Raw genomic sequence first — 24,568 nt, 5'->3', positions numbered from 1 at the left:
TCAAACAAAATGTTAAGTGAAAGAAGCCAGACCCAAACAAAACACCGTTATGATTCCATACACACCAAGTTCAAAAACAAGCAAAATAAAATTTTGGTGTTAGAAGTCAGAATAGCAGTAACCCTTGGGAGGTGGGGACACAACTGGAAATGGGCACAAGAAAGGCTTCTTCTGTGGCATTGGTAATATTCTATTTCTTCCTGGTTATACCAATGTATTCAATTTGCAAAAACTAATCAGGTTGTGTAATTCATGATTTTTTACATTTACCAAGGTGTTTTTTGTCTGTTATAATATAATTTAAAATTAAAAATAATTTAAAATATATGATATCTAAGTGTCCTTGCCTTCTGAAATATTTACAGATGAAATAATATAGTGTCTTGGATTTACTTGAAAACAACCCTCTGTCAGGACAGGAAGAAAAGTGGACAAGAGAATAATGAAACAAGATTGGCCATAAGTTGACAGCTGTTGAAGCTGGGTAATGGGTGAATCATTACATTACTCTCCTGACTTTCATACAAATTACTTCCATACAATTTCTTCAAAATAGTGCTTATTATAAATGTTAGTTACTATCTTAATTATGAATATTAATATAACTGTCACCTTAAAGTATCTGTACAAATTGAACTCTTTGAATCCAATCAAGTCTTAACATGGAAAACCACATGGAATTCCATTGATGTCATGTGATAATTAAGAAGACAATTGACTTTATAATATTAAAATATAGTATTTGCAACTGAGATGAAAACTGGAAAAAAAAAGAAAAGTAAGGAAACTAGAAAGGACTGCCTGAAGCAAATCAGTCCTAAAACCACTGGGGGAACAGGCTTCATTCTTGCTTTTATCAACAAAACTCGTTAACATACTGTTCTCCCTATCTGATAATGAGAGGGAAAAATATCAAGAAACGAAGATGTCTCGGCAGCAAAAGCTGTAGGCCAAAAATTAACAAGTGTTTAGTAACAGGAAATGTCATCACAAGAGTTCAACACTCAGGGTGAAAAGTTCAGGGGGAGAAATGCTCAGAAATACTTGAATTTGGGATCCATTTTACAGCTGGGCACGGCTTGTGTGCTTAATATTTGTATTCTTTACTGCTTTCATCTGAGAACGGGTAATCAACCATCTCCTGGGAGAGGTGCAACATTATAATCAGGGACAGGAAAGTGTTTTGAAATGATGAAATACCTAAAAATTTTGTGCATCGACGTTTTCCTTTTGGTCACCTGCCTTCAGAACTCTGAGGTAAGTTAATCATATGATGAAATGATGAAAAGGGTTCTTTAAAAAGCCTAGTGTTAAGTAAGTATAAAAATGAATGTAGAAATTGGCATCATTAGGAAGAGGAAGATAATAAAAAAGTGAATGAAATGACAAAGCAGTAATTTTTTAAAAAACAAATTGGGGGCAGCCTGGGTGGCTCAGAGATTTAGCGCTGCCTTCAGCCCAGGGCCTGATCCTGGAGACCTGGGATCAAATCCCACATCAGGCTTCCTGCATGGAGCCTGCTTCTCCCTCTGCCTGTGTCTCTGCCTCTCTCTTTCTCTCTCTGTGTGTGTGTGTGTGTGTGTATGTGTGTGTGTGTGTGTGTGTGTGTGTCATGAATAAATATATAAAATCTTTTAAAAAAGACTACTTTCTTTAAAAAAAAAAAACAACAAATCGACCTCTTTAAGATAATTTCCTTGTTGACTCTTTAGTCATTAAAAATAACCTTACAGAAGAATATTTAATGAATTGGAAAGAAATTCACTGAAAGCTAAGTGAAAACAGCAGTACTAAAATAGCATTAATGAATTGGTATTTCACTGGGTGATATAGATATATAGATATGATATAGACATATGCTTAGCATGTGAGAACATATCTATATATTACCATTGAAATACATAAATATATACATATATGTATATACATAAAATGTATATTTATATCTGAAATACATAAACCATAATACTTACAATGGTTACCTTCCAAATGTTTTCTAAATTTTTTAAATTGACATTTTGTTTTTATAGTGGGAAGATAAGATTATTTAAAATTATTTTTCACTGCAACAGCTTTCCAATATTTTGCTGAGGTAGAAACATAAAGACCTGTTTTTCGCATGACTTCCCTTTCTTATTATTGTTCAGGGTTTCAGTGGATTTGTCTCAAATAATATAATAATTAAACAAATGAACACAGCTGAATTTTGTCTGGTGTGAGTCTGACATTCAGTTTCATTTATTGAATTCCTCTTAATATTTGCTTACAGGAAAAAGAAAAAGGTCATCTTTTCATGATTCTTCAAAATGAACTAGGCTTGCTTTGCTTTTCATGCTTTTTCTACCCTTTCATCTTTACAAATGCCTTAATTCTTCATAACATTACATCATCGCATTTGCTTCTGTAACTTTCTCCTGTGACATTTTCCCTCTGAAGTATAGATTTTGTTTGTGTTCTGCCTGGAAAATCTGCATGGTGCCAGGAGGAAATATTTTCACCTTTAGGGCTTACCTGATGAAAATTTCCAGTCATTGTGTTGCTGTTGACTTCAAGTGATAGGGGACAGGGAAATACTTTTTGCACTTCCCCAGCAATATCTGGAATATGACATCACTAACTGAATATGTCTTATAGTAGAAAGAGCTCTGGGAAAAGGAAACTTTGCTCTGGCCTCAATTAGCAAGACCAATTTTAAAAATGACTTCATCTCTCTGAGACTATTTCTTCAATTGTCAAGTAGAAATAATAGAATTTAATTACACACCCCCCACCACTCTGGACCCTCTACCACCACCACCACCACTACTGCAGCTGCCAGTCACAGTATATAAATGATGGGGAGGCATTGCTGCAAGAGTGGGGATGGAGTGTGAGAGAAAAGAGAAAGCAATAGAGTTCTTGGGGTCCACCACCATCAACTTTCATTATCTAAAATTATTTTTATTACCTAAAATGTGTTACTTGTTATAAGCTTTGTTTCTAATATATACATCACTTTTACAAAACATAACTTATCACTTAGATTTTTATACCTAATTCTAAACTGTTGAAAACACTGTAAAACATGCACAAATAGGAAGGCAGGAGTGTTTATTTTCAAAAATGCTAATTAAATTAGTTGTAGCTTTACTAAAGGGGAAAAAAGTTACAGTTCCAATTTTTGCTCATTTATGCCAACAAAGAGTATTCTAATCTTCTGGGTCTGTGGGCTCTTAGAAAGTCTACCATCTGTAAAGCAGGTGCATTTGAACGTACATTTGAGCAACAGCATTTATCAGAAAATGGATACACGCATTATAGAAGGAATGGACTTAAGCTACACACCAAAATTATAAACTTCCAAATGTTTTCATATTGTAAATAAATAGATGAGAATGAGAGGACGAACTTTGAGGAAGGAGTGGACAGTGAGTGGTGATAGGAGTATAACTCATCCTACTACTGGGTCAGACCTGCAAACAAGAGGGCTAATCCCACACTAGACCCATTTCCTCAAGAAGACATAAATCCTGTGCTTACCTTTGTGAGATTCAATCGAAATTTGCTATAGGATTTGTATAATAAACAAATAGGAAGCACTTCCTCTGTGTAAGGCACTCTGAAGCAATGGTTCTCAAATGAGACCACTTTTGTCTCCCAGAAGACATTGGGCAATGAATGTCTGGAGACACTTTAGTTATTGCAACTGAGGATTCTACTGGCATCCAGTGGGGAGAGGCCAGGGATGCTCCTAAATATCCTACAAGGCACAGGACAGCTGCCCCAAACAAAGAATTATCTGGCCATAGTGTCAATAGTGCCAGGATTGAAAACCCTGCATTAACTAGAGGATTAAAAAACAAATACAGACAAGAACCACCCTCAAGAGCTTAGAGTCTGACAATGAAGAGAAGGCAGATACATAGCAAAATGGACAAAGCAGGAAGAGCTAGAAGAAATATACAGAGAAAAAATTACTTGTAGCTTCCAGGATCAGGAAAAACTTGGAAAAATAATATTGTAAATATCTATCTTAACATTCCTAAAAATAATTTAAAGGTGCTATTTATTTTTGTAATTTCTTGACATCAATAAAGATAAGTTAACCACCACCAAATACTTATAGAAAACATCCTCTCTGTTCTTGAAATTGGACTAAGTTCCCTGGGAAGATAAAGCTGAGTAAAAGAGCCACTATTCTCTACAACTTAGAGTGGAGTTACATCTCCAATTCCACATAAACATTATCAAGATCCATTCCTTCAAATGTGTCATGAATAACAATTATGTACCAAACACTGTGTGGCACAAACAGGCAAGATTTCTGCCCTTGTAGAACTGTCATTTGGGGGAGGAAAAAAAATCAAACCAATGGAAAAAAAAATCAAACCCACATATACATGATTTTAGTGTGTGACTTCTGTTTTCAAAAATACTGGACAGGGGCACCTAGGTGTTTCAGTTGGTTAAACAGCTGCCTTCAGCTCAGGACATGATCCTAGGGTCCTGAGATCAAGCCCTGCATTGGGCCCCCCACCTTCCTCATTCTCTCTCTCTTGTTTCTCTCAAATAAACTCCTTAAAAAAAAATACTGGACTACATAGTTCAAAAATCCTAAAAACCTCCCCACTAGAAAACATCTAGAAATTCTCACTAAAATATCACAACCATGCTTTTTGAAATCCAGCTGAGCATAATAGAAGCTAAGGAAAACCTCTAAAAGGAAACTGAAAACCAGAACAGTGAGTATAAACTTAAAGTGAGGTCACTGGGTCTGGGGAGCAGAGGGGCAATTAGTCTCTCACTATAACCCCTAGATTTTAGTCATGAGGTAGAAATAGGACATGAAGCCTCAGGTCCCAAAGATTAGGATCTGGAACTGAGACCCCTGAAGAAAGCTAGGACCCTTGGACTTAAAAAAATTACAGGCATAGGAAACTTATCCATATTGGCCTGGTTCTAGATAAGGGAAAAAACAGCCTATGCTAAGAATTCATTACCACAAACCAGATTTTAGTAGACTTGATGAGCAAATGTACATTACTCATGCTGTCTGAAATCCTCAATCCAGGATGTTAATATAAGAAGACCCAGATCGGGGATCCCTGGGTGGCGCAGCGGTTTAGCGTCTGCCTTCCGCCCAGGGCACGATCCTGGAGACTCAGGATCGAATCCCACGTCGGGCTCCCGGTGCATGGAGCCTGCTTCTCCCTCTGCCTGTGTCTCTGCCTCTCTCTCTCTCTCTCTCTCTGACTATAATAAATAAATAAATAAATAAATAAATAAATAAATAAATACCCAGATCGGTAATCTCCACAGAATACCTAGCAGTTTATCCACAAAGTCCATCCCTTGTGACCAGCTGTTTCTCTTCATTAAGGCCCTAGGATTATACCTAGCAAATAAAGCTTAGTCCAGGTTCTGCCATCTAGGTTACCAGAGCTAAGTTAGAGACTCTTATAAGAGAAGGCCTATTTGAGGACCTGCCATTCTAAACTGAGACATGAAGGATAAGAAGCCTATACAAACTATAGAGGGGAAGAATAATCCAGTAGAGGGAATAGCATATCCAAAGGCTCTCATGTGAACAGAGCACAGAACCTTCAAGAAACAAAGAAGGTAATGGCTTGGAGAAGTTTAGAATGCTGCAAAGGAGCCCAGTCATGTGCAGCAATGTGTAGTTTCTTAAGTTATTTCCCAAAAGTTTAAAATAAAGAGATATCACACATAGTAATTTCTGGATTTTCAAAAACTTCAAAAGATCTGTCAGCAGTGGCTTGCATTCTTATACGGCAACCTCAGCTAGATCTACCCCCCTCACACAAGGCCTATGACCTCATATTTACCACTGCCCTCACCCACACTTTTTTATTCATTTATGTTGCTGATTTGGCATCTATGGGAGTATGAATTATAGCTCCTAATTTGGGACTTCATAGGTTATGGGTTTTTTTTAAGTTGGATTTTTATTCTAAGACTTTAAGTATTTTAAACAAGGGAATGATATGATCTGATTTATATATACTCCATTCAATGTAAAAAAAAAAAAGATTGGAGAGAACCAAGAATGAAAAAGAGAATACAAATGAGGAAACTACTGCAGGAAACTGGGTGAAAGATCACAGTGGCTTGAAATAGAGTGCTAGCAATGGAAATAAAGAGAAGCAAATGGATTTAAAGTGTGCTTAAAATCAGAAAACCCAATGTTTGCTCATAGATTAGATACTGAAGGTGAGAGAGAATCAAAATGACTTGTATTATATTATGAAGAGTTTGTGCCTTCTATGGTCAGCTGCTAAAGGGATATTTATTGACAACCCTTAGTGCATGGAGAATTTGTGCTGTGAGGGGCACAAATGAAAGGAACTCTAATGCCTTTTAGGAGCTTGAATTCCATCAGTAGAGGTAGGATTGATGCAAAAAAATACACTTATAAGTTACACAATTTATTAGATAGCTGCAACTATTAGAGTAATAATAATAATAGGTATAACATTTATTGAGGGCATATTATATACCCAGTACATGCATCCCATTTAATAGCACCTGGAGTTAAGCATTATTGTCACCCCCATTTTTTCATGGAAAAATAAAAACTCAGGGAAGTTAGGTAACTAGTATAAGATCATACAATTTGTAATTGGCAGAACTGACATTAGAGGCCAAGCTGACTGACTCCACTGGCCATTTGTTTAATGAGAACCCTAGACTGCTTTCACATACCTTTCATGAGGCCACAAAGTTATCTGTATACTACAACTTAGTTGTGCAAAGAGTAATGTCTGAAACTGCCCTAAGCTTTCTCACAAGCCTCTTTGAGATGGTTAAAGAGAGGGAATTAAACTTTCCTCAAGACTTTAAAACTTAGCTCCATTCAGTCTTTAAAACAGTCTCTTGAGGCAATGTTTTGACCCATCTAGAAAAGAAATGCAGATTTCTCAACCTTCCGCCACGTCCATGTGTATCAGCATATATGCACATACGTACACACCTCTGCTACCCAAGATGGTGTTGAGACGTGTGTACTGGGAACCACTGAAGTTCCCTAGTCTTGGGCCTGATGTCCAGCATCTGGTTGCTGCTTGGCATTCATGACTAAATTTCTTTGCTGGAATCATCCTTGATCTTAGTCTCTTAGCTGACTAAAAACTCACTAGCGTTCCCTAGTTAATGGAACTCCAGCTCAATTCTCAGTGGTGCTAGAGTCCCCATGTCTGTGACATTTCCTACATCCAACCACCTGGTCCAACAGCCCATTTCCTGCTTCTGCTTCAGAACCACTCCTATCTCAGCAGGCTCCATAGCTAGGCTGACAATAAAATTTATCATTCAAAACAAGACACTTGTGGGTGTGACAAGAAGGTATATTATAATTACACCGGAACATAGGGTAAATCAGAACAGTCTCAAACTAGGACATAGGACAGGCTCTCAACCTAGCTGCCTTGCAAGCTCCCCGTCCAGAATTTTCAACAACTCCTGGGTTGTATTTGTGTGACACAGGATGTAGGAGAGATCCAGGAAAGCTAAACATTGCGGGCTCTCCCCAGCCACATTGCACAGTCAAGTTCAGACTATTGGGGTTTAGTCCCATGTTAATCTCAGCCCACAAGGCAATCTCTTTCAGATCCTAAATAGAAATAGCCTCCCACACAGCTATTTAACACACTTGCTCCTCTCCTGGGAAAGCCCAGAGAGGAACACGGCTCAAATGCCATAGGGAAAGAGGTACCTTCTCTTCACTATGGGAAAATTCTGTGATTCAAATTTTCTAGACTTTCCCTTTGGTAAGTTAAATCTAGAGCTGTAGGACACTGAAACAAAACAAAATGCCAAAAACAAACAAACAAACAAAAAAAACCCACAGAAAACAAAAAACCTTTCTACTCCACAAAGCCTTGCTTTCAATACTATTGTCTTAGTAAAGAAGTCTAGTGTCTGCCCTCCTATCCTCAACCTCTAAGCCTCAAAACTCAGTTTTTGTTGAAAGATTTTATTTATTTATTTATTTATTCATTCATTCATTCATTCATTTATTTTAATTTATTTGACAGAATAAGACAGAGAGCAAGCCCATGTGCAAGCAAGGATGGTGACAGGCAGAGGGAGAGGGAGAAGCAGGCTCCTCTCTGAGCAGAGAGCCCAATACAGGGCTTGATCCTAGCACCCTGGAATCATGACCTGAGCCAAAGGCAGAAGCTTAACCAACCGAGCCACCAGGCACCCAAGACTCAGCTTTAAAAGTAAAAGACAACAGGGGCCCCTGGGCAGTAAAGTCTGTTAAGCATCCAACTCTTGGTTTCGGCTCAGGTCATGATCTCAGGGTCTTGGAATGGAGCCCCATGTCAGGCTCCACACCAGTCTGCTTGTGATTCTCTCTCCTTCTCCTTCTGCCCCTCCCACTCATTCTCTCTCTCTCTCTCTCTTTCTAGAATAAGCAAATAAATCTTTGAAAAGAAAAAAAATAGAAGTAAAAGACTACAAATGAAAAACAATTTAAGGGAGGAGGTGGATATAAAATGCATTGGCTTAATACTTGCAAAATAAAATAACAAATAGAAGGCTGTTCGTTCTCAGTCATTTCTGCCTACAGTGAAAGAAGTATTCAAAATTCAAAATTCATTCAAAATTAAGATTCTTAACACAGACTTGATAAGATGAATTAACAAATGCCTTTTTTTTTAAATTTATTTATGATAGGCACACAGTGAGAGAGAGAGAGGCAGAGACACAGGCAGAGGGAGAAGCAGGCCCATGCACCGGGAGCCTGACGTGGGATTCGATCCCGGGTCTCCAGGATCGCGCCCTGGGCCAAAGGCAGGCGCTAAACCACTGCACCACCCAGGGATCCCAACAAATGCCTTTTTATAAGAAACAGTCAGAATGAGAGATCTTCAGAGGTCAAAGTTCAGCTGGTTTTGGACCTTAGATCCTATTCTGAATACTCCATGGTTTTTTGATTTTTAGCTCTGAAAAGCCAAATAGTACTATGTATTAGGTTTCCACTTACGGCTTTGCTTACTCATTTAAGTATCTCAAACCTAAACTGCAAGTCTTAATGTTTTAGAGTGGCATTAAATGGTTTTCCAATATTGATGAGGGATTATTGAGAGGTCCCCAAAGTTTGTTATGTCTCACAAGGGCATTCTAATGGGTTCATTGTTCTATTTATGGAGTTTACTGCCAGGCAGTGGCAACAGTTGCATCTCGTGTATATTGTTACTCTAGTTGATTTTGGGTAACCCTAACTTAAAAACATTCTCTATAATAATGTGCAAGTTCCCAAACATAAGCAGAAAAATACACAAATGCTGAGTAATCAGGGTTACAGAAAGACCAAACAAGAAGAGGCCAGGTGGAGTTTGTCTGGAAAGGTTTTATAATGCCTTTATGATTAATAAACCTAAGGAAAACATCTGAAGCTTCTTTGAAATGTTAAGAATGAACTATTGGAGAACAACTGTGCTTCAAAGAGTAGTAAAATATGTGAGGCAGTATCTCACTAGTGGCAAAAAGGAATCCTATACTCCCAATAAATTATATAGAAAGGAGTAGAGGGTTGAGTTTGATGAGTTTAGAATAAGTTTCTGTTAACTCATCAACTCCAGCTACTCCCTTCTAACCCTAAACCCCTGGATTTCCAAGGTAACTTCTTAGGAATTTGCACAACTAAATATTCCCAGGAATGCACTCCATATTGCATATCCAGAATAGATGGAGCTTAACAAAAGAGAAGTTTATGGAAATCTGGATAGTTCTGTAAAATTTCTTTAGATTTTTCATGTGAATGAAAAGGGGCTTAAGAAGCCAAGTAAAGGAGGAGACTATCTGCTTCATAAATTATAACATTACCAGTATATCCTCACTGAGAATCAGCAGTGAACAAGGCTTGTTCCTAGAAATAAAAAGCTATGTTTGTTCCTTTAAGATATATGTGATAGATATATAATTAGAATGCACACAATTTTAATTAGAACAATATTAAATAGGATTGGGACAAAAATCATAAATATTGTCCCCTGATGCAAGAGCTTATAAGAAAGAGAAATTTTTTGGAAGGGCCTGAGCAAATCAGAGGTGCCGGCAGTTAAATGAAGAGTACACATCCATGAGGTAGAGATTTGCCAATTCCCAAATATTCGTGACTGTAAGGACAGAGATTGTGTAGGTGACTGATTACTGAATATTCTTGAAAAATTGAGACATTGAAGTATACAAATGTACAAAAATATTAGAGAATAAGAATAGTTCTAGTTAAGTATATGGTTGAGTAAAAAAGAGATATGTGTTGAAATCCAAGCCTTTGTCTTTAGCTTTGTGACTCAAATTCAGTGAAAGATACCAAAGAGGCTGGCAGATTCATGTCCTTTCTCCTTCTGTGATTAGTGAGATTTACAAAAAGCTGAATCAAGCCTAAAATAGATAGATACTATACTACCAAAACCTGATAAATAGTGCTGATTGTCCACAGAAAAAAAACCATTCTCCCCCTTTTTTTTTTTTTTTTATTGATAATAACTGTGTTATAGCTGGAAACTATTACCCAGCTAGCTGGTATTTCCCAAACCCCCTTGCTGTTAGATATGGCCTCCTGACAGAGCTCTCCATGTGAAAAGGACATTGGATGCCACTTCCGAGTCTGGGCATGAGATGATGAGGGAGATGATTCCTCCCTACTCTTCCCTTTCCCATTACTGGAACATAGATATGGCACATTCTTGTTTGACCACATAAACAAAGACATTACAGTTGTGGATCATGGAGCAACAAGATAAAAGGAATCTGAATCTCTGAATCTGAGTCCCACAGATCTGATCCACTGAACTCTGGACTATTATGTGAGAAAGAAGTTTCTCAGTCTTTCAACCACTGTATTTTGGATTCTCTCTTTTATAGCAGCTTAGCCTTACATGGACTGTTTCAGAAGAGAGAGCATATTATGAAGGGAAGGGTAAGTGTTCAATTTAAATTAAATTTTTTTCCCATAGCTATCTTTTCCTGGACCCTGGACAAACATTATACCAGTGCAGAAGCCATATCAGTGCCCATCCCATATTCCTTGGACTTTTCGGTATGCTTTGGTGAAAATTCCAACTGCTAGTATCTGCATCCCTGCACCTCAATGCTCTTCTTCCAACTCTGTGTAGGTACAGACTAAAGTGCTAAGGAATTAATATCCTCAGGAGCAGCCCTCAACCGATGACCTCTCAGGAATTGGTGTATTAATATTCTAGCTCCCCTCCGCCCTTGAATGGAATAATTCTAAGGTGTGTATTATGCGTCAGCTTTCCAGAGTTCCTCTACAGAAATAAGCTCCAGGCACCCTTTGTGGTAGCCAGCTTACCCATATACTTTTTATTGCTGGCCTTCCAGTCACTGAGTCAGTTTCTCCACTTCCCTACCATATTCACTGAACTTCCCAAATAAACTAATTTTATTCAAATCATTGCCTTGAAGTCTGCTTCTGGGAGAACACAAATCAAGGTAGCCAGCTACTTCATATTCACCATCCAGACAAAACAATTCTCCAACCATAGTCTTTATTATTAGATAGCATCATGCTATTTTTATGGATGAAGAAATCAAATTTGTGAGAGTTAGGTAACTTAAGCAAGATCACTGTCAGAATTAGAATTGGCTGGAACCCAGGACTATCTCATTTACAAGTTTTTGCACCTTCCAATATATTAGACTATATTAGACACCAATTAGAAAATATTGATGCAACTTTGAGTAGATGATGATATTGGAAGTTTTATGGTTGGATGATATATTTCAGGGAGATTAGACAAAACAGATCCTACATTAGCCTATGATATTTTGTGCTAAATAAAGCACTTCTGATAACACTTTTTGTTAAACAGATTTTTTAGCCTGAACAGAAAAAAAAAATGTCAGTTTTCAGCTACTTGCTAACACAAATTTATTTAGCCTTTTTAAACTAGTCAAATCCTCACCAGAGCTACTTCACTTAAATAAGTCTGCTTCTTAAAATGGTCTGCATAGATTTTTTCATTTGGGAACCTAGCTCTACTCCCTTCCCTATCAAGACTTGTATAGAGAAAAGGATAGTAGGTGAATACACATCAGTAATTCAGAAGGCTGAGGGCTCAGGAATTTTTCTATTTGATCAATCAATCTACCTATAGAATTAATCGAATTTTAGTTTTACAATATCAGACGTCAGTCAACAAATAAAATTTAGAGATATTGGATGAGACAAAAGTTAGCCTTCCTATACTTTTCCTAACACAAGTACTCATAAAACTAATTCTTTTTTTAAAGATTTTATTTATTTATTTGAGAGAGAGAGAGCACAAGCAGGGGGAGCAGCAGAAGTGGGGGAGAAGCAGGCTCCCCTCAGAGCAGAGAGCCCGCAATGGGGCTCAATCCCAGGACCCTGGGATCATGACCTAAGCCAAAGGCAGACACTTAATCAGTTGAGCTACCCAGGTACCCCTCTTAAGATTAATTCTATATGAAGCAGGCATAGAGAGAAGATAGTCAAAATCTGAGGGAATTAGTTTATTTATCCACTATTGTATTAGCAATTTAATCTGTGCATTCTTTTAGATTTTAGTAGTCTGACAGGAAAAACCCTGCAGAGTTGTCACACACAGGCAATACACCGGATTACTATAATGTAAATTAACATGGACATATTACAAGATCTTAGAGGAAAAAGCTGTTTACTCTTCACCACCACTAGATATAATCTAAACATTACATTCCTGAAAGGATATACAGGATCACTTACATTCAGTCTAGGCAATTCCATTTCTCTCCTGGTTTTAGCTGAACTGTGCAACATGAGTGTAAGCTTTGGTTATTTGAGGTAAATGAACCCTGTGGTTACTCCTGCTTCAACTGAAGCTAATGTCAATATGGACGGGCATGGAGGAGAATACTAAAAGCCCCAAAACACTGATTATCTTCAGAAAATGTAATGAGTCAGATTATTGATGTCAGATTTTTATAGGAAACATTACATCACATAAAGTCTGAAGAAGAATGGGAGCCAGAATAAACAGAGCTATGCATCAAGAAGTCTTAAGTCTCACAGCAGACACAGTTTAGCTAATGTGGTCATATTCATAGAATTTTTATCCAGACAGACTATGGCAGTAAAACAGAAATATGCACATTGGAACATATTTATCTACCTCGTAAAAGTGTACAAAATTTTATATACCAATGTAAATAAAAATTCTTTGCCTGTCTCCAGAAATGTACATGCTTTTCATTTGTCCAATGACTCACACATGAGATTGTATAAAGTTTAATTAAGTAATGAAATGTAAAACATATACATATATATATATATATACACACCAAATGTATTTTATCTTAAAAGTATTTTTGCCTATTTAAAAGAAAATACTTGAAACATCTTAGAGCATATCCTCACTTTAAGCTCTCAAGACTTAAATATCGGGATCCCTGGGTGGCGCAGCGGTTTGGCGCCTGCCTTTGGCCCAGGGCGCGATCCTGGAGACCCGGGATCGAATCCCACGTCGGGCTCCCGGTGCATGGAGCCTGCTTCTCCCTCTCCCTCTGCCTGTGTCTCTGCCTCTCTCTCTATGTGTGACTTTCATAAATAAATAAATAAAATTTAAAAAAAAAGACTTAAATATCGATGAATTGTTAAATATTACTTCGAGTGCCAGTAACGGGATAGTGGTACTGTGATTGTAATTGTTTCTTTTCTTTTAAGTTCTTGTTTATTGGTGATACAAACAAGTATTTACAGATGGAATGACATGATCTCTTGGGTTTGCTTTACAATGCTTCAAATACTTTGGGAAAAAAAGGTTGGAGGGTATAAATGAAACAACAATGCAGAATGTTGATAATGATTGAAGTTGGAAAATGAGTATAAACGGGCTCATTATACTATTTTCTCTTCTTTTATATGTTTTAAATTTCCATAATGAAACCATAAAACAAGAAAAATATTGCTAACTGAATAAAAATCATGCAGTCTCTTTTTTAAAAGACAAAATTAGGAGCAGTAACAGTGAAATACATCAATTTATATCAGTAGAGATGATATAATTTTGATTGTATGCTTTACAATGATCATATTAGGTACTTCCTGTGAATAGTATTACTTTAGTTTTACCCAAAAGGTTTTAAATACATATAGGAACTACACATTTTTTCTTAAATATGTTCAAAAGCTATCTTAAAGTATTTATAAAAAGCCAACTCTGGGAACAAAAATATGATCTTTTTAGAAAAGTAGAATAATCTCATGTTCATCATTTTCCATATTTTTGGACAGGGCTTGCAAAGTTAGTCAGCCTCTGGGGTGAAAAAGCCTTTCCAAAGAAATCCCAGATAAAGGTGCATCTTAATAGCTCATTAACCCTGTCCACAGTTCCTCTTTGCACAAAAGTTCTGGACATTTTTCTGACAGAAGATTTTTAGGCACTATTTGTTGATAAATATTTTTTCAAGCTGGATGGTCAGTAATATATAACATAAGTACTGAATCATATCTCTTTTTGTTTGCAGCCAAGCAAGAGAAGTGAAAATATGTATTCATGGCGGGTAAGTAATACAATTTTAGGTCAGTTTAGATAGATTTTAATGATGTTTGTGGCTCTAGGCATCATTTATATCTGAAGAAAAAAGTTCTTAAAACTAATACATTTGTTTTTCAACATTTGCTTCATTCAGCATCATACACTGCTCTGAACGCAGAATATTCTTACATTGATGAATGGTGCTTGAGTGCCACCTGGTGGCCCACTTCCTCCATACAGCAGAATTTTCCACTGATCCTCAACCTGAGAAAACTCTTGCACCAGTCTGGCACTCCCAAGGGCCAAATTAAAATAAGATATTATTTCCCAGACAGATAAATCATCTATTCAAAGACTGTAGAATACTGAGCCTCATAACACAATAATATCTATAATTCATATTCATACTATGTGTTCCACAAATCCAAATATTCCCAGCCTGAGAAACTGCATTTCCTACACACTCTTCACATTTTATGATGTCTACCTTGTTACTTATAGCTGCAGTCACAGAGGCCTCTAGATCAATGGTTCTCAACCTTGAGTGCCATTAGATTCACATTGAAAGTTAAAAAAAAAATGATGGGGATCCAAACTCAGACAATCTGATTTAATAGGTCTGGAATGGGGCAACACCTATCAGTAAAGTTTAAAAGCTCTCCAGGTGATTCCAATCTGAGGTTACTTTGTAATGGATTGTTCATTCTTGAAAGGTGAGGATTATTTGTTCCTCATCTCTGAAACAGTACATTGTGTTGGACATATTAAGAACCCAAACTGGGATCCCTGGGCGGCGCAGCGGTTTAGCGCCTGCCTTTGGCCCAGGGCGCGATACTGGAGACCCAGGATCGAATCCCACGTCGGGCTCCCGGTGCATGGAGCCTGCTTCTCCCTCTGCCTGTGTCTCTGCCTCTCTCTCTCTCTCTCTCTCTCCCTCTGTGTGACTACCATAAATAAATAAAAATTTAAAAAAAAAAAAAAAAAAAAAAAAGAACCCAAACTATGTGGCAAAGATGAAGCAACTCCAGAGTCTACATAATTGTTTTAAAATAAGGCAAGAACTGGTCCAACTGCAGCATCTTAGATTCACAAGCTCTGCTAAGAGTATGCCACTGTCCCATTCCCCCGAAGACTAACTAGGGGTACAAAAAGCTCCTTTTTCACTCAGTTCCATGCAACGTGATAAAATAATTTAGTATACAAGTATTTTTTAGTAAAGAACTACATTGTGGCAAATCTCTCTATATAAAACAACACATGCAGAAAGTCATGAATTACAAGATTATTTATAATAGAAAAATATTGGAAATAATCCAATGCCTAGGAAGACTAGTTGAATGAATTATAGTGTGGAGTGCCACGCAAACATAGAAAAGAAAAGAATCAGAGAGATATTTATGAATTAATATGGAATGAATTCCACTATATATTGTTAAGTTAACGACATCAAAGTTGGAGAAGTCTATTATATGCTACCAATTGTGTAAGAAAGACAAATACATGTTTGGTTTGTTTTGTTTTTTTTTTTTTTTGACAAAAAGAAGAAAAGAAGAATAAACAATAACAACAAAATGAAGACATTTATCTTTAGAGGACAAGTGAGAACAGAATAGAAGAAATAAGGACAGTAACAATTCTGTGAGAATGTCATCTTACATAGTTTCAACCATTGAATCAAATAAATTTTTTAGATAATCAAAAAGTAAATTAAATTACAGTTTAAAAAAACATTAAATTGAACATTAACCAAAACCAAAGGATCTAAATGTTTCAAATTATAACATAACCAAACAAAAAAAAAGAATTAATTCAAGTAAGTTTTGAACACATTACTATACATCTTTAGTGGAATGTATTCTATGGACAAAAAGAAAAGATATATTTACTTAGTATTGAACTCCTTATATTGAATTAAAACCCCGAAACTGTACTGTATAGTAAGACACTGTAAATAAGTTAACATATTATTGTTACTATGATCCAAGATTTTCACTGTAAAAAATTTTATACATATATAACAAGCATATATATTAAACAAAAGCGAAATTAAACCTTGAAATGTTAAATCTGAATCGCAATATTGTCCTAATTAATTTATTTTTTAGAGAAGGAGAGCACATACATATGTGAGCTGTGGGGAGGGTTAGAGGGAGGAGAGAAAGAATCTTAAGCAGGCTCTATCTCACAATCCTCATAGCACAACCTGAGTGGAAATCAAGAGTCAGACACTTAACCCACTGAGTCACCCATGTCCTTCATTGAATTGTAATATTTTTAAAACTAAATTAAAATAAAGCAATCTGTAACACACAAAAATAAAATTATATCCAATCAGAGCTACAATCACACAGAAAAGAACTTTTTGAAGTAACTTTTAAAAATAAAATGTTAGGGGATCCCTGAGTGGCGCAGTGGTTTGGCGCCTGCCTTTGGCCCAGGGCGCGATCCTGGAGACCCGGGATCGAGTCCCACGTCGGGCTCCCGGCGCATGGAGCCTGCTTCTCCCTCTGCCTGTGTCTCTGCCATTCTCTCTCTCTCTCTCTCTCTCTCTCTCTCTCTGTGTGACTATCATAAAAAAATAAAATAAAAAATAAAAAAAAAAATAAAATGTAAGGAGAACCTGGATGATTCAGTTGGTAGAGCTTTCAGCTCTTGATTTCAGCTCTGGTCATGATCTCAGGATCTTGGGATTGTGTCCTACATCCGGATCAGCGCTGAGCATGGAGCCTGCTTAAGATTCTCTCTCTCTCTCTCTCTCTCTCTTCCCCCACCCGCCCCTCCCTACCACACACAGACACACACACTCTCTCTCAAATACTCTTTTAAAAAATTAAAATTTAAAAAAAAAGTATGATTGCATATCTCCACAGAGATAAGAATGAAAAGAACTGCAAAAATTCTAATATGAGCTGTGAATTAGATGATATTATGAAAGTGTTTTCTTAGATATATTAACAATGGTAGAAGAATGTCAGAAAATGCATGTTGATTGTCATGATGCCTTCAACTTATCCTCAAGTGGTTCAGCAAAAAAGTGTATGCATACATACATATATAAATTATTCATAGATAAAATATATATGCTATATATATTTATATACATAATACATATACAATTTAGAGGTAGATATGTGCTCATTATGCTTGTCTTTCAGTTCTTCTACATTTTTAATCTTTCAAAATAAAAACCTGGAAGATAAAAGAGCTATTTGCTAAAAATATTATAAAACTGAAAAATTGTTTAAGGCAAAAAAGAAGTACACAAATACCATGACTTTTAAAAGATAGAGACATCATTCTCTGTTGTGATGATCAGGAAATAATTCATGAAAGGAACTGCATTTTTAAATGTAAAGGTTTTGAGTTAGTGATGGCCTTAGAAATATTCTAACTAGAGACGCCTGGGTGGCTCAGTGGTTTAGCGTCTGCCTTCGGCTCAGGTAGTGATCCTCGGGTCCAGGCATCGAGTTTTGCATCAAGCTCCCCACAGGGAGCCTGCTTCCCCCTCTTCCTATGTCTCTGCCTCTATGTGTCTCTTGTGAATAAATAAAAGTATTTAATTAAAAAAAGAAATATTATAACTAAACTTCCTCAGTTTGTAGATGAGAAAACTGACAAAGGACTCACTAGCTTGTCCAAGTTCAATAAATGTTTAATACATTGCTGAGAAGTCCAAAGCACACAGTCCATAGTAGTTTCCATTAATCCATTTACTGAGCAACTTCTAAATGCTAAGCAGTCCTACTTCCCATTTGAGATGGACCAAGAAGAACATGTTAAATAAGGAAATATATATAGAACTGAATCATTACAAATTTCAAAATAAAATTTTAAATTGATTGGGCAAAGAAGGAGGCAGAATTGCTGGCTTTGAAGATGGAAGGGTTCATGAGACAAGGCATGTGGACAGCTGCAGAAGCTGAGAATACTCTTAGCTGACAGCCAGCTAGGAATGGTGACAACTGCAGTCCACACCTGCAAGGAACTGAACTCTGCTAACAAGCTAAACAAGCAAAGGAAAAGGATTCTCCCCTGGAGCCTCCAGAAAGGAATGCAACCCTAAAGACACCTTGATTTTAGCTCAGTGAGACTCACAGTGGACATTTGACCTACAGAACTGTAAGATAACACATTTGTGTTCTTTAAAAAAAATTGGTTGGGGTGCCTGGGTGACTCAGTTATTTAAGCATCTGACTCTTGATTTTAGCTCAGGTCATGATCTCAGGGTTGTGAGATCGAGCCCTATGTCAGGCTCCACTCTGGACATGGAGCCTGCTTAAGAGTCTCTCCCTCTCCCTCTACTCCTCTTCCCCACCCCCTCTCTTTCTCTTTAAAAAAAAAAAAAAAAAAATTGGTTGGTCAAAAACAGAAGCCAGGGATTTATTAGCTCATATAACGGGAAAGGCCAGGTATGGAGACTGGTGACAGGTCTCAGGTACCACTGGAATAGAACTCAAATTATGTTTACTATTTCTCTTTGTATTTTGGAATATGTATAAGGGTCTCCTTGTTTCTCTTTAGAGACAGATTTCCCTCATGTCACAGAGGATGGATACAGCTATAGAAACTCCAGAACTACTATTCAGTTCAGCAACATCAAAGAAAACAGACCTTTCAGTGTTCATATATATATTGTCACACAGAAGCTTACTGATTGTCCTAGATTGGATCTTGGTTAAAAAAAAAAAAAAAAAAAAAAAAGTCCCTGTTCTGAGGGGCAGAGCACTGTATTTGGCCAGATCTGGCTCACATTAACCCCCTAGTCCACTAGTAAGCTGACATGTAACTAACAGCCCAACTCAACCCTGCCAACCACATGGAATGAAAGAAGGGCTGATTCTGATTCCCTAAGATGAAGGAGCAAAGGAATGCCAGGCAGACAAAAACAAGGTAATAATACAGTGAGTAAAGCACAGGAACAAATTAGAAAGGTAAAGATGCATACTTTAGGAAGTAGCAAAAGCTTAATTCTCATAAGGGTCTAGGGAATAGTGAGAGAAAGGGCACTGGGGTTGTATTGTGGAAATTAGTGAAATAGTGAAATGACAGGCAGAATAAAGTGCTGCTTAATTAGGTACAAAGTGAAGAGCCCCCAGCTTTAACAGAAAAGAAAAAAAGGAAAAGAAAAGAAAAGAAAAGAAAAAAGAAAGAAGAAAAGAAAAGAAAGAAAAGAAAAGAAAAGAAAAGAAAAGGAAAGGAAAGGAAAGGAAAGAAAAGACAATGGCTTAATTTAATCTGGGATGATCAGTCATCAGTGTATAGCAATGTTTCTCAAAGTATAGTCTTGGCCCAATATCAGAAATCACCTGGGTACTTTTTTAAAAATGCAAAACCCTGGCTCCCACCCAAGTTTACCAAATGAGAATCTCTGAAGGTGGGTCACAGGTAGCTGCATTAGAAATAAGCACCACAGGCATTATTTCTACATTCTAAAAGCCTAAAACAAATAGTGTAAGATTTTAATAGGAAATAGTATTTAACAGTATACATTTCCAAAATGTTTTAGATAATTGGAAACCACCTTCTTAATCCTTATGCATTTTATCTATTACTAACTATCAGAGTAATGGGCCAATAATTTAGCTGCTCTGAGCCACAGCTACCCAGGCTGTAAAAAAAAGCAAAATTTGGACTATAATTAATCTCCTTTAACATTATGATGCCATGATTTTTAAATTCTATTTCTTGAAATATTTCTACATCCATATGCAGTTAAGGGTTAATTCAGCAGGCGTGGGTTGTTGCTGCACATTCCAAAAAAAATGGACCGTCTGTTGATGCTCCTGGGAAATAACTTCTGCCTTGGGGTATCCTGTCTGAAGAGCAGTTTTATGTGCCTCAGGGTTTAGGCTATGCTGCAGCAGTTTGGCCTTTGTGGGGTCTGGATCCCCACATAAAAATACTGATTCCCAAAGACTGGAGACTGTAGGCTGAAGAGAGCTCTATGGTTCACTACTTTGCACATGTTGTGACACATGATAGATTGGAGAAAAGGACATCCATCTATGACTACACTGAGAGGCAACACCTCTACAAGCTTGTTCCTGGTTTTCCCTGGACTTTAGCCATGTGTATTTTTCCAGTGCTGATTTCAATCTTCATCCTTTCACTGTAATAAACCATAGCCATGAATACAACAGCATTTCTGAGTTCTGTGAATCCTTCTAGCAAATCATTAACCCTGAGTTTGTTATTGGAGACCCTCGACACAATCTGCACTTCAGCATTATACTTTCATATTGTGGTTTCCAATTCAGTTAGGCTTAAATGTTGTTTAATACATTTTGTATTAATTTTTCATTCTGCTGCCCTTTGCCCCAATATCTATTAGAAATTTATCCTAAAGAAATCATAATGAAATAAGGAAAACTTTATCTCAATTTAAAAATTTATTATAGTATAATAGAAAATTGAAAACAACCTAAATTTTGAACATTATAGGTATGGTTTAATGAATGATAATAGGTCCATTTGGTGGAATAGTTATTAAAATGCTAAATTAAAGAGCACAACTGTTTCCAAACCATGTGTGCATGTAGACAAAAACTAAAAGAGAACATGGGACAAATAGATGATTTTTTGTAGTATTCAGACATTTTTAAAATGCTAATTATTACTGTAAAAAAACTGTTTTTATAATAAGTATCTATTTTTAAGAGTCAGATTGTGAATTTAATTCTTTGGTTTATGGTACTAACTTAATATTTTTAATATGAACTACTAAAAATCAAGATCACTGACATATAAATTATCCATTACTGAAACAGATATTCTAGGTTCTATGTGGAACGCAATTCCCAGCAAAGGATTAGGAAATAAGAGAATGAGCAATGTGGAAACATGTGGTGGAAAGAGTTTGGACGCTAGGGTCACACCCACATCATTGAACACCAGTTTTACTTGCTACTAGCTGTGAGGTCATGAGCAGTCTCCTTCACCTTGCAGAAACTAAGTCTCCTTATTTGTTAACTGAGAATAATGACAATAAATGCTTTATAGAGTTACTACCACAATAAATGAGTAAAACACTTAATGCAGTACCTGTATAAGAAAAAACTAAATAAATTTTCAGTCTGTTTCTTTCTCAATTCTACTCTCAAAGATTAGATGTTAATCTATGTATTTTTAAAGTGCTCTTCTCCCAGGACACCTACTTTCCATATCATATTCATTATGAAGTAATGTAGTCTCATGACATAATGATGACCCAATAGATTTGAAAAGAAATCTTAATTTTTTGATGATTGATTTAAGGGTTGATAAGTACACACATTATTTTTTTTTCACTTAGCTAAGTCATAGATCCAATTTCGAAAATCAAATAATCTCATCTGAACCTGTTACTAATTTTCAAGTCCAAAACTAAAGCAATGTTAGCATAACAAATATGTATCAGAGCCCATTAGTGAACCGAAAACAACAACAAAAATAGAAAAATAATGCAATAAAAATCTTACCACAGCCACTGTCACTGCTTTCCAAAAGCTTCTGGGCATTGTATTTTGCTAAGGAATTCAAAGATGGAAAATTTCAGAAATTGTTTCTCTATTTTTAAGTGCACAACAGAAAATGGTGTTCAAATTGTCTTTCCTTGGTTAGTTCAAAAGCAAAATAAAATGATAGTTCACAAATATTTTCATCCGGGTTGCAATGTTTCATTGTACATCCAGCCTATCTGATATGTTACTTTAATTATGTTTTTGTGGGGGAGGTATTGTCTGTTACCAAAGCATGTTCTTTATTTGGTCAAACGGGTGATTCAGAGAAAAACAAGTAAGACAATTTTCATTTTCTTACTAGTGGGAGTCAAGTCTGCATTGAAGAAATATTTGTCATGCTCACCACATTTTTGTTATATATTTGTCTCACAGAGCTAGTGTACAACTTCAAAGAAAGAAGAATGGCTGCTGTGTAAAATACTGGAGAAATACTCTCTGCCACCCATCTTCCCTCCTACAGGATAGCCAGGCCAGTGTTTCCAAAACATCTTTCAATTCTGAATCTTGCTCAAAATGTCCTAAAGTTTTTCTTTTGTCTCTTGCCTAGCAATCAGGCTGTCCAGCCCACTCTCAATGATTCCTCTTACCAAAAGCACCGCAATAACAAGGCCAAACTAGTCCACCTCTATACTTTTCTCATCCTGCTACAACTGCTTAAGTAACTTTTATTTAAATCCTAATCACCTCTCAAGACCCAGCTCAAGCCCTTTCTCATTCATAAGACCTTTCCCAGTCCTTGTGGATCACACTTTAGCTTTCTGAATGCCCTTAAGTAGCTTTTGTCTGAACTTTCCTTTTGGTATTTAATGAAATACTCTGTATCCTTGCCATGCCTTTTTATGACCCACCTTCTACCCCAGTTGTTGAAAATACAAAGTGTATATAACACAGAAGCAAAAATGATTATTATATCTGTGGTAGATTGTATTATTGTTTATAATTATTCACTCCTTCCTTTGTGAGTACAATGTTTCCCCACCCCCTTTCACCCCCATGGGCTTTGGGCTTGAACATCTGATGTGCTTTAGCCAATGGAATATTTGCTATGTATCACTTCCAAACAGAAGCTTTTAAAGGAATTATAAGATTCCAAAAGTCTCCTAGCTCCTATGCCCTCTATCATCAGAAAAGCATGTTTGTGCATAAGGCTTTCCTTTAGTTTAGGTCCCAAAATAAGGTGATATATGGAGGAAATTTAGCCTTCAGGCTGGAGAACAATCACTACATCCAACCAGGAGCTGACGATATGAACCTAAAAAATTGGATATTGTAAACTGCTGATAATTTGAGATTGCTTATCCATAGTGAAAGCTAACAGATATAACTAAGAATTTTGTAGGTACTGTGTTCTATATTCACAACATCTCATCTAAACAACACAATAATCCTATGGGCTAACATACCTTAGTATCCCCATTTTACGTATGAGAAAACAAAGATAAGAGAGGTAAAGTAATCCAAAACACACAGTACTGGGGCAGCCCGGGTGGCTCAGCAGTTTAGCGCCGCCTTCAGTCCAGGGCCTGATCCTGGAGACCCCAAATTGAGTCCATGTCGAGCTCCCTGCATGGAGTCCGCTTCTCCCTCTGCCTGTGTCTCTGCTTCTCCCTCTGCCTGTGTCTCTACCTCTCTCTCTCTCTCTCTCTCTCTCTCTGTGTCACTCATAAATAAATAAATAAAATCTTTAAAAAAAAACACACACACTACTGTAAAATTTTAGAATTAGACACATCTAGCTTTGAAGTTAGATTCTATCACTTTTTAAAAATAGTATTATAGGCATAATACAATCTTACTGGAATTCAATCATATGTAGATAAAGATAATGCTTAAGTTCTTCTCACTGTACTTCTAAAGGCTGTTGGGAGGATTAAATTTAATCATGTGAATGATCTAATAATTTAATAAATAAGTGAATCTTAATTTATGTCACCTCTAAATTAGGCCCTGAGATAAAACTTGGTATCAGGAATTTAAGAAGCATGTGTGAAAAAAGTGGAAGAAATGAGATGGAGAATGAGAAAATTCGATAAAATGATTAGGTTTCTATTTGGGGAATTGGGCTCAATCCCACTAAGATAGGTATATGTGGACTATGTCTCAGACAGTTAGGTAAATTCCTATCAAGTCCAACCATTTCACAAATAATGACAAACCTGAGACCAAAAAATACAAACAAGCAAAAACAGTAAAGTGAAGTTACTGGAAAGTGAACAAAAAAGTGAACAAGTGGATTCTGGAAGAATCAAAACTTGGAAGAATCAAAACAGACGAGTTTCCCATATTACAGATTTTACCCTGAGAGCAGGCTGAAATTAGCACTACACAGTGTGTCTAAAACTCTAATACAAAACAGTCTTTCTGGCCTGAAGAATCAGAGGATGGAATTTAGAGTAGCCTCTGATCCTGGAAAGTTTGGAGGGTGGGAGCTGAAAAAGAAGTAAACCAGAAAGGAAGAGCCCTGAATTCTGTTTATAAACTCTGATCAAGCCTCTGAACCATACATGAATGGGGCAGACTCCAGTACCTCAGCTAAGGACAAAAGGAATGAACAAAGAATGA

The 24,568-nt window shown here is 36.7% G+C and overlaps 1 protein-coding gene and 1 long non-coding RNA gene across 3 annotated transcripts in view; one reads left to right on the top strand and one right to left on the bottom strand.

The window, feature by feature from the left end:
* Positions 1 to 22,081, bottom strand: part of FILIP1 (filamin A interacting protein 1) — a 206,666-nt gene extending 184,585 nt beyond the window's left edge. Inside the window, exon 1 of one of the 2 annotated variants that reach the window (XR_012033963.1) lies at positions 21,965 to 22,081. Coding sequence is in view for 1 of the 2 variants with exons in the window: in XM_072832319.1 (XP_072688420.1) it covers positions 21,965 to 22,003 (39 nt within the window). In the remaining variant the exon portion in view is untranslated. The remainder of the gene's footprint in view (positions 1 to 21,964) is intronic. The other variant, XM_072832319.1, reaches the window with a different exon arrangement.
* Positions 1,052 to 22,724, top strand: LOC140636757 (uncharacterized). Its single transcript, XR_012033969.1, has 3 exons — positions 1,052 to 1,257; positions 14,497 to 14,532; positions 22,379 to 22,724. It is a non-coding gene; the product is annotated as an uncharacterized lncRNA (long non-coding RNA).
* Positions 22,725 to 24,568: the final 1,844 nt, after the last annotated feature.

The sequence above is a fragment of the Canis lupus genome, chromosome 7, assembly GCF_048164855.1.
Source record: "Canis lupus baileyi chromosome 7, mCanLup2.hap1, whole genome shotgun sequence".
Classification (NCBI taxonomy): Eukaryota; Metazoa; Chordata; class Mammalia; order Carnivora; family Canidae; genus Canis; species Canis lupus.
Note: the sequence above shows the minus strand (reverse complement) of the source record. Positions and strands in the feature narration are given on the sequence as shown.